The 13,949-nt window shown below is 39.3% G+C and overlaps 1 protein-coding gene across 1 annotated transcript; it reads right to left on the reverse strand.

The window, feature by feature from the left end:
* Positions 1-518: 518 nt before the first annotated feature.
* On the reverse strand, positions 519-12,881 carry MMGT1 (membrane magnesium transporter 1). Its single transcript, XM_003420500.4, has 4 exons — positions 12,548-12,881; positions 7,570-7,622; positions 5,378-5,481; positions 519-3,574 (listed from the first exon to the last, which is right to left on the reverse strand). The coding sequence occupies exons 1-4, from the start codon at positions 12,624-12,626 to the stop codon at positions 3,415-3,417; spliced, it is 396 nt and encodes a 131-aa protein (XP_003420548.3). The 5' UTR covers positions 12,627-12,881; the 3' UTR covers positions 519-3,414.
* Between the last annotated feature and the right edge of the window lie 1,068 nt (positions 12,882-13,949).

Here is a 13,949-nt window from a genome sequence, read left to right on the forward strand (position 1 = left end):
GCACAATATGAAGAATGTAAAATTGTCACTGGATTTTACACACAGAAATTATTGAATTGGCGAATGTTTTGGTGTATGTATTATTTTCACCACGATTTTAAAAAACGTACCACTTAGTGCAAGTACAAAGTCTTAAGTTTCCTACCACTTTGGTTTCATATTTTTGGAATGAACAAAGCTGTGACTAGCACAGTCGAGGAAAATCGATACCTGCAGTAACCCCCATAAAATAAACTGTAGAGTTCCATATTCGGGTAGTGTAACTGTACTGTTTTATATAAAAACAAGACATTATTTTAATTTTATTTTTCCCCATCTTGCAACGTATAGTGACCCCTGTCTCCATTAAATCTGAATAAAGAATATTTTTGCTTGACAGAAAAAAAGTAAAGTATCTTTTGAATTTAGTAAAACAGCATCACACTGGAAAAAAATACAGTCATAAAATCAGCTTACTGTTTTCTGGGGACAGAGAAACGGAAGAAAATGGAAAGAAAAAAATCCAAGACTACCAAAAACAGCGTGACACAATCATTTATTTATTGGACAGGGCAAGTCATTTAAAGAGAGGAAACATATCCAAAAAACGTGTTTTGCTTGGTGTTACAGGCATCAATGCTCACAACAAACAACACTACTCAATACATCATGGAAATAGGCCACACAGAACCAGGAAGATGCTTTCATGCCACTCAAAAAATCAGACACAATGCTTAGTAAACAATCATTAGGACGTTACAGAGCTTAACAGCCTCCAATGAACCTATGTGCATTTTCATCGGGTGGGCCATTAGCCAACAGTACTTGGCTGGTTCCCTAGATATTTAAGAAGTGCCTTTCTCTATTCTAGAGTTCCTTGCATAGTACACACTTCTGAATATCACTGAAACAACAGTTAACTGCAGGCTTAAGTAGCTCATGTGGTTATATTTTTAGACTACCCTAGGTAGTAATGCACCATCTTATAGTACTGTAAATAAAAATCTGTACTTGCTTTATTTAGCAGTGTTACACTGCACCCAAATCACCTTCAGTCCTAAGGTACATACTTAAAAAGACAGCAGAAATGCAATGGAGGGCATTAAAAATATATTTTTTAGAAGCTCACCTGGCCCAAGGTATACTTTTTTTTTTTTAAACTACCAGCAAAATTAAACATATCTGAAAACTGCCGTGTCAATTATTTGCCAAATTATTTGGCATCGTTTTTAGCAGTACATTCCTGACTGGGCAGGCAAAGACTTCAATATCCATTCCAGAGATTAGCCAAAATATTATAAGTGTATCATGAATGCTTGTCTGTGATGAAAAACCATTCCACGTTAAGATTTACTGAGAAACCTGCTAGGCATCTGACCCCTCTCCTGAAATCTACCAATTAACCAACCACTTCCTTTCACAGCAATAACAGTTCTCAAGATGAGAAAAATTCCACAGAGTAAAACCATATTTGGGAAGCCAGTCACAAAAGACTACATACTGTATAAATCCATAGGCAAATCTATCGGGACAAAGGGAAGCCTAGGGCTGGGGAGGGGTGGCAAGGAAAGAGGAGGTAACTGCTAATGGGTATGGGATGATGAAAATGTTCTAAAATTGACTGTGGTTGCACAAATGTAAATATCTTAAAAACCACTGAATGGTACCGTTTAAATGGGCGAACTGTGAAGTATATGAATTACACCTTAATAAAGTTACTAAAAAAAGTATTAGGAAAGGAAACCAGCCCCCCAAAAGAAGAAAACAAGAGGCTCTTCCAAATCAAGTCATACTTGAAGGAAACATAGACATGCCTGACTTAAGGAGCTGACCTCGTACACATTATTTTGCTGTAAAAATCATTTTAACCCCTGATTTCACAGTTTAATAAATCATTTCTAAATTATTTGTAGTTATTAGCAGATTTCTAACTTTGTTCTCATTAGAGAGCAGAGTCAGTATTCTACAGACAGACTGGTTGGTAAAACAACAAAAACAACCTATGACAAAACAATCTCATGCTTCGGGCTTGTGCATTACCAGGCAGAATAGAAGAGCTGACGTTCATTTTCAAGGGAAAAGATTACATCAAGCATAAGGGTATCATGTTCATCTTCAAAGGAAAAACTCTCATCCAGTATAAGGGCATCATATGACTCTTGCCTAAAGCACATTTCCTTTTCAAACCTGCTTCTAGTTATTCCTTTTACACCTATACAATTCAGCAAAAGCAATCTGTTCTACAAAGAAATGTTGAGCTTTCGGAAGATCAAAGTGCTAGCCAAACTTCCCCTAAAAGTAAAATTACTAAATATTTCTTAAAAAAAAAAATAATTCAACTCTGTACCCTCATCCTCACCTTCAGCAACATCCAGTGAAGATGGAAAACGCTGAGCCTGCTCTAAATCAGAAGCTACGCAACAATTTCTTAAATGACCTTAATTTTTTAAAAATTAAAGATATTAGTTCCAAATGTTTAGAACTCATTTGGCCCAATTCCTTTGAAGTCTGACTTCAGATTAATGAGAAGTGGTCTTTATTTTCCAAATTCTCAAGTTTAGTATGCAGTAAACTAACAGAGGTTTTAAATAAGTCAAACTGGCTAACGACATGTAATGGGTTTTCCTCACTACTCTTCTACAAAGGTGATATAATTAAGTTATGAATGGTCTTTTTGGTCGATCGTCAACTATTCTTACACTACATAATCAACTAGGGCAAATTCTTACAGATAAACAAAGGCAACACAACTCGCTTACAGCAAGCTGTTTGTTACATATACTTGGTAAAACCAAGAATTTCTGACATAAAAACTGCTCACTTTCATACACAGAATCTCAGAGAAGTGATGAAACCAGACGGCTGATGTTCGAAGGCATATGGGAGTGGGGTGAAGTGAGAAGTCATGGATAAATTAAAACCTGGCAAGTATCTGCTGAAGGAGAGTCACTTTTTAGGGGGCACAAGAAAACCTGATGAATCACCATTTTGGTCTCCTTAGTAAAGTCCGTCTGTTGCTGGGAACGGAAGAACATTTTCCTTGAATTCATAGTGCCAAATGCAGTCGTCACACAGTATTTCCAAAAGGATCCTAAAAACTGTAGTGCAAAAGAAAAGAAATCTAAGAAAATAAATAGTTACAAAACCCATCAACATTTTCCAAAGAAATATGTCCAAAACAGTGACTTTTACAAAAGATGCGAATTTGCTTTCAATGAAAAAAAAAAAATTCCTCTATGAAAAAAGTCAGACTTGTTTCACAGATAACTTATATTGCATTAATGACTTGATTAACAGTGTACAAACAAGGGCCACAGACTCTGTTTTTATTAGGTCTGGGAGATCAATATAAATACTGCTGGGGGAGTGTTTTATACCCCAAACTCCAATATTCCAACTCTGTGTCCTGTCCTGTTAATAGAATTTGTAAAAATCTTAACGACGCAGTGAGTCGAGTTTCCTTAACTTCAGTGATGTGTTAGAGGACAGTGCATCTTGGTTTGAAGTATTTGTTGCATCCGAAGGCCGGAACAGTACTCGACCACGATGATTAAATACATAAAATGATGGGTGATTCCTTAATGTATCAAATGTCCTTAAAAGAAAAAAAAGTATCAATTTTAAGTAAATCTTTATAAGTGCCTATCTGAAAATAAGCAAACTTCCAAAAAACTACGAATCTGCTATTGGTTATATTTTAAACTAAGTATAAATCCATGAAATCAGACTGTGAATGGTCATCAGACTCTATTTCATTTTTTTTCCTGTACAAGGAAAATAAGAAACACAGAAAACCAACATAAAGCCCTCAAAAATTATTTTTCATTCAGCTTTTCCGTCAAAGATGCCTATGAATAATAACACAAGTACTAGGTCAACTTTAATTGCCTCTGTAAATCTAATACAAGCCCGAGCCAAACAGTCATTTAAAAAGTCAGTACATAGGTTGCACCTTTGATTATTCTCATTGGGCCCTCATTATTCAAGCCGCGTGGTCAGTTCACAGATCTGCTTCCCAAGAATCTTTCAAGTACAACGAAAAATAACTTTTGGCCCTCTGTACCTGCTATCGTCCAAACTCATATATTCTGCTACTACCTACTTAATGCCATTCTGTCTTAATTCCTTCTTTTCTGGCCCCTTGCCTGTGATCGCTGGCCGACTCTGTATGAGCAGTAGTGGCTGATGATAGTGAAGGGTCCTTTCTTCTTTTTCAGTGATACACACGTACATACATACATATATACATTTTTTTTTAATTCACAAACACCTAATTAAGTATATGGTCTTTAAGGTTGGTTTGTTTTTAAATATTTTTCTGGAAAAAACAGGACTCTTTCTTTGATAAAAACTCAAATCTCAAAGTCAGCCCACCTAAAAACTCAAGCATACCCCCATACAAAACATGTGGCCTGAGATGTTGCGTATTCCAAATGTCTAACAAGGAAGCAAAAGTAAAAGGAGGGTGACTTTCCTCTAGCCCAGAAATGTTCACTGTGAATCCTTTTAAGAAAATAGTGTAAAGGGTTATCATTTCCAGCACCAGGAAAGTGGGTAATGTCCGGAGATGGAATTGGACAAAGCTAAAAGACTTTTTTAAAAGACGCTTTTAGGAAAGTAAGATATCGTATGGAGAAGAAAGGTGAATAAAGCTCATGAAAGTAACTTAGGAGAAGTATGTTATTAGGTTAGGTGCCGGCGAGTTCATTCTGACTCATAGCAACCCCATGTGACAGAGCAGAACTGCCCCATGGGGTTTTCTAGGCTGTAATCTTCATGGGAGCAGATTGCCGGATCTTTCTCCCACAGAACTGCTGGATGGGTTTGAACTGCCAACCTTTTGGTTAGCAGCCGAGTGCCACCAGGGCTCCCTAGAAGAACATAGGAGGAGGAAAAAAAAAAGCAGAATAACAAATATGCTTTAATACAGGGATAGAAAAGGGCCCAGGAATGAGAGCTTATGTCACAGACTCAGTTGAAGTGACTGAGCAAACAGAAAACCCCTTATTCCTTCAAAAACTAAGCTGGGACAAGAGGGTAAAAAGAGGTAGGCAGAGGGGGAGGGAGGAAAGGTAGCTAAGATCTCAGAGGGAATCTTCTGTCTATTTTCATCCATCCATCCAACCATCCATCCGACCAATCAACAAATAATTTTAAGCAACTAGTGAACACCATAATTTAAGAACATCTTATTTCTAATGTCAATAATCTGACATTCAGCTTTCACTTTCCCTATCATGTCAAACACTGTCTCAATATTTTTACCTCATTTACTCATCCAAACTGCATAATCAAAAAATAAGACCAACTTTTATATAGCAGAAAACATGCATTTTAAATTATGTAAATGAAGGAAACCCCTATGAAATGAAACACCTCTGAAAAGGGAAAGACTTACTTATTTTTCAGTTCTGACGTAGCATCCATGTCTTTAAACTCCCCTGCGATATGAACTATACCATAACAGGTAACTGCAAAGGCCAGAAGTGTCTGAAGAACTATCTGTGAGTGTAAAGATCGAGATTACTGAGGAATATAGAAATATTAGTATAAAAATTTATACTTTTCCCTCCCTCTCTTTTTGGCCTCGAACAGGTACTCCTCCCATATCCAAGTGCTACTCATGAAGTAGTCAATTTTCACTTTAAATGATTTAGACTCAAGACACGATAAAAACCTCCGCAAAAATAATTCCACTGCTTCCAAAGATGAACTCAGTAACGTGCTCAAATAGCAAAAGCAGGCACCGAGCCATTCAAAACTGGATTACTGAATATTACCTGATTCCATGAACAACTAGGAGCTTCTTCAATGTGTTACTGTTAACTAGCATGTACAAAAGCGTTTATGATGCGTATGTGTAGAGCGTTCAGAAAACCGATAAAGAGACCACCACTCCTCCACCACCCAGCTTAAGAAATAGAGCACTACCAGTGGCTTTCAAGTCCTGCCTGTCCCTCTCCAATTACATCCTTCGCCCTTTCTCCCACAGTTAACTACTGTCCCAAATTTTGTATTAATCAGATTAGTTCCCTGCTTGTCTTTATACCATTAAAAAAATTTTTTTTTTACGTATCAATCTCTGAAATATACATATTGTTTAGAACTTTATATACATGGACTCAAATGTATTTTTTTGGGTCTAGCTTTTTTCCCTCAACATTATGTTTGTGAGATTCATTCCTGTTATAACATGCAGTAGGAGTCCGTTTGTTTTCATTGTGTTTTGCATTTCATTATACGAAAACACCCCAATTTATCCATTCTACCATTGATAGGCATCTGGGCTGTTTTCTGTTTGTAACTTTTACAAACAACGTCAATACAAATACTCTCATGCATGTCTCCTGGCGCACAGGAGAGGAACTGCTGGGTGCGGGGTACCCACACGCTCGGCTTTGTTAGGTGACACCAACAGGCTTTTGAAAGAAATTGTGCAACTAAAAGTTTGTGATGTTTGATATTAACCGACACGGGAATATAGGCATTTCTTATTTTCTTGAATGTGATTTTCTGTATTTTTAAAATTTACAATCTGAAGAAAGTTATTTACAATACTTATAAGTGAATATATACATATACACATACATACATACATCTACCTACCACAAAGCAAAGGTGACTGGATAATGAGTTAATAGGCATATATACCATATCCTTAATTATAGACAGCCAAAGTCAAGATTAGTCACACGCTATTATTCAAACTTTCTAAATTAAAACGTTATGTAATATATTATACCAGTTTACGTTCCTACCACCAGGGTACCAAGGCCTATTTCACACAGTGGAATCACAGGCACTGTTAACAAGAATGTAGTAAATCTATATGAATTATCATGAAAACATGTTCAAGATAGATTAAGTAGAGACAAAAAAAAGAAAAAGCTAATTACAAAACTATACACACATGCATAATAACGTTAGGAAAAAACTCTGTGTGTGTGTGTGTGTGTGTGTGTACGATTAGATAAAACTACACGTACATAATGTTGTTTATGCATAGGAAGAATACTGAACTAGTACACTCCAAACTGTTAACAGTGGCTGGTACATCTTGGGAGTAGAAGTGGAATTGCTGAGAAATGGGGTCAGTTTTCATTTTTATGTTTATTATTTGACTCTGTTACAAAGAAGGTACAACTTTTGTAATTTAAAATCCAGTAAACCTAAAAATTGTGAGTGAAGCTAACATATATATCATTTCAGCTTAAAAAAAAATTCCTTATTTTTCTTTAGTTTTACCACTTATGTGTCCCTAAATAATGTGTTACTTTTTTTTTTTTACTTTACATAAAAGAAATTCTTCTAAAAAATAAAGCCAAATAATCAACTTTCTAAGTCCATCTCATACTATGGACACAACAATTTCTGGAAAGAGTATTAAACCACAGCTCTGGAAATGAAACAGAATTCTTTTAAGGTTTCCAATTCTTTGGGTTTTATAATGACTGAAGAAAAGTAGAGAACAGATGTTATTTCATGTCTGGAAAAACTGAAGAGCATAAAAATCAGTCAAAAGAATTATTATAAGCCATGAGGCTAATTTTAAAAATATATTTTAATGGAATATAAATGACCAAAACTTACATCTATTGGCAGCGATTCATCTTCCTTTTCTGTTAATCGCATATAAGAACGATCTATAAACCAGAAGCATACCATTAAGAAAATTGTAGCCCTTTTTTTTTTCTTAAAATGCAAGCAAATAAATATACCATCACTTACATGTCACATAAACCAAAAACCCATTGTCGTCGATTCTAACTCATAGCGACCCTATAGGACAGAGTAGAACCACCCCATAGGGTTTTTCCAAGGAGTGGCTGGCAGATTCGAACTGCTGACCTTTTGGTTAGCAGCTGATCTCTTAACCACTGTGCCACCAGGGCTCCTATGTCACATAAAGTAACGCTAACCCCAGATTCCCCAAAAACCTCTATCTCGTAAGTCAATCAGCCTTATTTTAATATTTTATTCTCATCATGACCTGCCTTGTCACCTTATAAAAGGGGGTAAGAATAAAAGACGAGCATGTATGAGGCAGAAATACCTAACTTTCCTTTCACTACTATACTAGAAACCTCTGAAACTAAGCCAAAGAACATAATTTCTTTTACTAACTGGTCAAAGAAATCACAGCTATTTAAAAATGAAAAAGTCTAAAGAAAATCTCAGGTCTAAAAGTGCACCACACTCTCATACGATGGACAAAGTAATACCAGTTGCCAAGTCAATTCTGACTCATGGTGACCTCCTACGTCAGAGTATTGCTGTGCTCCACAGGGTTTTCAATGGCTAATTTTTCAAGAAGTAGGTTGCCAGGCCTTTCTTCCGAAGTAGACTCAAAGCAGCCCAGTGCGTTAACCATTTGCACAACCCAGGGACTCTGTAGATCGTACTGAGTAATGTTCTTGTCACGTGCCATCAAGTCAATTCCGACTCAGTGACCCAATATATGACAGAGTAGAACTGCCCCACTGGGTTTCCTAGGCTGAAATCTTTACAGGAACAGATCGCCAGGTCTTTTCTCCCACAGTCACTGGTGGGTTCAAACCTCTGACCTTTAGGATAGCAACCAAGTGCTTAACCGTTGTACCACCAGGGCTCCTTGTACTGAGTAACAGTGGTATGGAAATGTTTTTCCTGAGAGGCTAGGCTGGGCCAGTGGTGGAATAGGAATTCTAGGACGTGAATTTCTGCCTCTACCATTTAGTTTATAATTCTCCTGCTGGCTTAATCTTAGGAGGCAGCAGGTTACAGGTAGCTCAAGAGTTAGGAGGGCGTTCCATTCCGATGACTCTATAGGTTCTGATGTAAGCCAAAACCCTTTTTTTTTTTTTTAGTTTTCATTACTATTGCTTTTTATTATCAGTATCTTTATAAATCTGATCTTTGTCTTTCGGGGCTGGCATGAGAATGATAATATAAGCAAATTACATGCTATAACACTGTACGTAGTCCATATTACTAATGATAAGATGTACGAAAAAAAAAAGGATGGTCATAAGTGTCGTTTGTCGAAATTTGAATATATCATAAGTCAGGGACCACCTGTACAAAGGAAAAGGATAGGGTTTGGAGGCTTATAAACCTGAATCTTAATACTAGCTCTCCAACTTACTATTTCTCATTTAAGAGACCCTCATTGACTGTTAAGATGTATCTTAATTTCAGAGTGTTGATGTGAGGGGAGAGCGTGTCTTCGAATCAAAGACATACAGCGTTTATCCTTTCAGTGCTTCAGTTTCCATTAACAGTATATGGGAGTGATATGAAGATTAAATGAGATACGGTACACGATGGGTGTGCTGGTGTAACAAAGTTCATACAGCAAAGATGAGCAAACCACAGCCCCATAGCATGCTATCTGCTGCCACAACCTGACACAACATAATTAGTCTCAAAGTATTAGTCTCTTCCCAGCATAAGCATTATAAGAGGTCCCACTGCAGTGGTAAACCCACAAGGCGTTCTTATCACTTGAAACATAAAAATACAAAATCCTAATTCCTGATGAGCCTTGCACAATCCCTATTCAATAATGTATTTTGGACTGAAAAACCTGAATTGTTTTGAGTGAACATGTATTGACTCCTAAAGAGTGTATTTAGAGACATCCCTTAAGTTTTAAGTTTTGGGGTTTAACATAAGGACCGATATAAAAGAAAACTCAAATCAATACAAAAATTAGATTTTAGCTAACCTGCTAACCTACTGTCTGTTCCAGTTACCAGCTAGCTTTCTTCTTTGCTTGAAGCCCAATCTGACATTAACACTACCTTTACCAGGCATTTCCTGATCTATAAAATGAATGGGTCAGACTTTAGTGATCCTCAAGGGTCCTTCTTGCACTACTGTTGTATAATTTTACAGCCGAAGCTTATTGTAGAAAACGACACAGTAGTCCAGTGTACGCTAATCTTCTCTAGGAGTACGCTTCTCAATCTTTAATGCACGTACAAATCACCTGGGGATCTTACTGAAACACAGATTCTGACTCTGTAGGTGTGAAGTGGGGCCAAAGTTTCTATATTTCTAACAAGCTCCCAGGCGAGGCCAGGGATGCTGGTCTGTTAACCACACTTTGGACAGCCAGGCTCTATGATATATTTCTTAATCTTTTGCCCAAAACAACTGACCGCCCCCACCTCTATGCATTCTTACATACTTTTAGCATAGCATCTATAATGCTTTATTGTGATTCTTTCTCCATCCACTTGTCTCTCCACTAGACTCTGAACTCCCTCAGGACCTCACTGTACCTCTAGCACCTAAGCACGGCACAATTTCAACCAACTACCCGAGACTCAGTTTTATAAAGCAGTCTAGTACATAAGCTCTAGAGTCAAAACTGCTTGAGTTTGAATCCTGGCCCCACCATGTATTATCTCTGCACTCTTGTGCAAGTTTCCCAGCTGCCTATGTGTCCGATGTTTCATCTTTCAGAAGGGGATAATAATAATACTAACTACCTCACAGGGCTTTGAGGAGGATTAAATTATATAATACATGTAAAGTGCTTAGTTCAGTGCCCGGCACATAGTCAGCACTTAATAAATGTTAGTTATTATTGCTGTTATTAAAGACTGGAGCTTTAGAGGAAGTATCACAGACCAAAGGAGACTAGGGCAACATGACAACTAAACCCATGGTCTGGATCCTGGAAAAGAAAGAAGACATTAACAGAAACTGGTGCCATCTAAATAAAGACTAGACTTTAGTTAATAGTAATGTACCAAAGTTAGTTTCTTAGTTACGACCGTATGCCATGGTAAATGTAAGATATGAACAATGGGGAAAACTGGATGAAGGGTATACAATAACTCTCTGTACTGCCTTTGCAACTTTTGTGTAAATCTAAATTTCAAATTAAAAAAATAAAGCTGAGCTTGTCAAACAAAATGTTTTTATAATACACATACGTACAAAGTAGTTTAAATAACTGGATACCCAAACCAAACCCACTGCCAACTCATAGCGACCCTATAGGACAGAATAGAACTGCCCCATAGGGTTCCCAAGGCTGAGAATCTTTATGGAAGCAGACCGCCACATCTTTCTTCCTAAGAGCGGCTGGTGGGTTTGAACCTCTGATCTTTTGGTTAGCAGCCAAGCACTTTAACCACTGCAACACCAGGGTTCCTTAAATAATTGGGTAGTTTCAATTACTGATAATAAATAGAACAAAACATTTCACTTCAAAAAAACATTGGAGCTTTGAAGGAATTCCAATACATATTAATTTTCTACTTTATTCTGGGAGATGGAAAGTAATCTAGAAAAGTAAATAAAGGAATAAGGTTCAACTTTCAATTTACTTTCTTTATTCAACAAATGTACTGAGCACCACTGTGGTCAACACTGTGCTAGACACATGTGTATAGCCATGTACAAAATATGCTTGGTCCCTGCCCCCTGGGCTTTACAGGCTAGAAGTCAGCAAACCTTTCCTGTAAAGAGCCACAGAGTAAATATTTTTGACTTCAAAGGCCATACTGTCTCTATCACAACTACTCAACTCTGTCCTTGGAAAGCAGTCACCAAAAAAAAAAAAAAAAAAAAACAACCCAGTGCCGTCGAGTCAATTCCGACTCACAGCGTACAGACGTACCTAAATGAATGGTTGTGGCTATGTTCCAATAAAACTTCATTGATGTGCAATGAAATATGAATTTTATGTAATTCTCATAGGCCATAAAATGTTATTCTTCTTTTGTTTTTGTTTCCCGCCCCCCAGCCATTTAAAAAGGTTAAAAAAAATTCTCAACTCACTACAAACACAGGAGTGAGGCTGCATTTGGCCCACATACCATAGTTTGCTGACCCTGGTCTGAGAGAGGAGACCTCAAACAAATCAGCCGTCTCAAGAGTGCACGGCATCCTTTGCTGGCCTTCAAGTTTCTTTTTGACAATACAATTGTATTTGTATGAAATTTTAGAATTTATAAAGTGCTTAAAAAAATTTTTTTTTCATTTAAACTTCCCAATAATTCTGTATGGTAGAAAGGGCAATAATTCAAATTCACTTCCCTGCAACTCAGAGAAGGCACGTGACTTGCCCAAGGTCACACAGCTTCGGCGGTAAAGCAAGTTTTAAGAACTAGCTCCTAGGACTCCCATCCAGTGCTCTTTCTCGAGTACCACAGTGCCTCCCTGAGGCAACGGGTCTCACTTAAGTTCCCCGTCTTTACCTGGACAGCCCAGGAAGGAGTGTCCAAGATGTTGCCTACCTAGCTGTCAAGAGACCCCGAGCTTCGGGAGTCATCAGTCCCACGCTCTGCCTGCCCAGCCCCATGCTAGAACTCACATCACTTGTCCTGGATTCCCGGATAGACTCCCTCTCTGCCCACCCCTCGGCCCGCCTGTCCTGCTCTGCGCCCTCTCCTAAACATCCCTGCTCCAACCTTCCCACAATCTCAGGTGGCCCACTCAAACTTCAAGCCGAAAGTCAAAGGCCTGAAACAACCATTTCTCGGACACTCGCTCCGACACTCCCTAAGGTGTGTGCCCACACACCGTCTCCTGGGTCCCGCATCGGAGCGGCGCCCGTCCCCCAGGCACTTACGCTGCGCAGCGGAAAAGGCTGCATGGGCTAGGGCAAAAAGGCCGATGCCCACCACCCCCTTCCATAGCGACGGCGCCATGATCCCGCGGAGCACAGTCCTACAAAAGCAAAGGGTGGTGGAGCCGTTGCTGCTGCCACCGGCGCTTCTACGCGCAGCGCAGAGAGATGACGTCAGTGGAACCCTGGGCGCCAAGCGCCTCAGTGGTGGAACAGCCACCGAGCCTTGAGAAAGCAGAAACTGGCGTGACGAGAAGGGACAGGCGACACGGAAAAGGTCAGCGAGAGCCTTCGAGCCTGCGGGGTGCGGCCACCCAGGGAAGGGCAAAGCACAGCTGAGGGATTAAAGGAAAAGTGGAAGGGGGCTCTAGGGAAGGTGGAGAGGAAGGACGCCAGCCAATGAGTGCGGGCATAGGGAGAAAGGGGCGTGTTCTGCCGGAGGAGGGGGCGGAGGGGCTGGAGGCTAAAGGGCCTGAGCTCTGGGGGCGAGTGACAGATTAACCAGTAAGAAAGGTATCTTTGATGTGGTGAAAAACAGGTGAAATTGTGCTCTACAGATTAGTAAGTAAGCACAAGTAAGCCCTTGGCAACTTCAACTTGAAGTTGTCAAGGATTTCATTTTACTTGGAGCCACAGTCATTGCCCATAGAAACATCCGCTAAGAAATCAAACGACGTATTGCACTGGGCAAATCTGCAAAAGACTTCCTTAAAGTGTTAACAAGCAAAGATGTCACTTTGAGGACTAAGGTGTGCCTGACCCAAGCAATGGTATTTTCAATCACCTCATATGTATGTGAAAGCTGGACAATGAATAAGGAAGAGTGAAGAAGAATTGATGCCTTTGAATTATGGTGTTGGTGAAGAATATTGAATATACCATGGACTGCCAGAAGAACGAACAAATCTGTCTTGGAGGAAGCACAGCCAGAATGCTCCTCGGAAGCAAGGATGGCGAGACATCGTCTCATGTACTTTGGCCGTGTTATCAGGAGGGACCAGTCCCTGGAGAAAGACATTACGCTGGTAAAGAAGGGGGTCAGCAAAGAAGAGGAAGACCCTCAACGAGATGGACTGACACAGTGGCTGAAACAATGAGCTCGAGCATAACAACGATTGTAAGGATGGCTCAGGACCGGGCAGTGTTTTGTTCTGTTGTACATAGGGTCGCTATGAGTCAGAACTGACTCAACTGCACCTAACAACAACAACAGCAAGTAAGCCCGTGTGTACCTTGCTTATTGGGTAATCTGTCCCTGCTGGAGTGCCATCCCAGAACACTGATTGTGTTTGGGTTTCCCCCCTCAAGCCATGTCCTTTTTTTTTTTTTTCGGCAGGCCTTTCTTGTGCTTCAGCCCTCTGGGAACCAGCAGTGTAGGAGGAGGCGAGGGTGTTGAAGTGTGGAG

Source organism: Loxodonta africana, chromosome X (genome assembly GCF_030014295.1).
Source record: "Loxodonta africana isolate mLoxAfr1 chromosome X, mLoxAfr1.hap2, whole genome shotgun sequence".
NCBI classification, from domain to species: domain Eukaryota; kingdom Metazoa; phylum Chordata; class Mammalia; order Proboscidea; family Elephantidae; genus Loxodonta; species Loxodonta africana.

Coding starts and splice junctions, on each gene's coding strand:
- MMGT1 (XM_003420500.4), bottom strand. CDS start 12,626: ATGGCGCCGTCGCTATGGAAGGGGGTGGTGGGCATCGGCCTTTTTGCC. Junction 7,623..12,547: donor AGCCTTTTCCGCTGCGCAGC/GTAAGTGCCTGG, acceptor TCTGGTTTATAG/ATCGTTCTTATATGCGATTA. Junction 5,482..7,569: donor ATGAATCGCTGCCAATAGAT/GTAAGTTTTGGT, acceptor TTACACTCACAG/ATAGTTCTTCAGACACTTCT.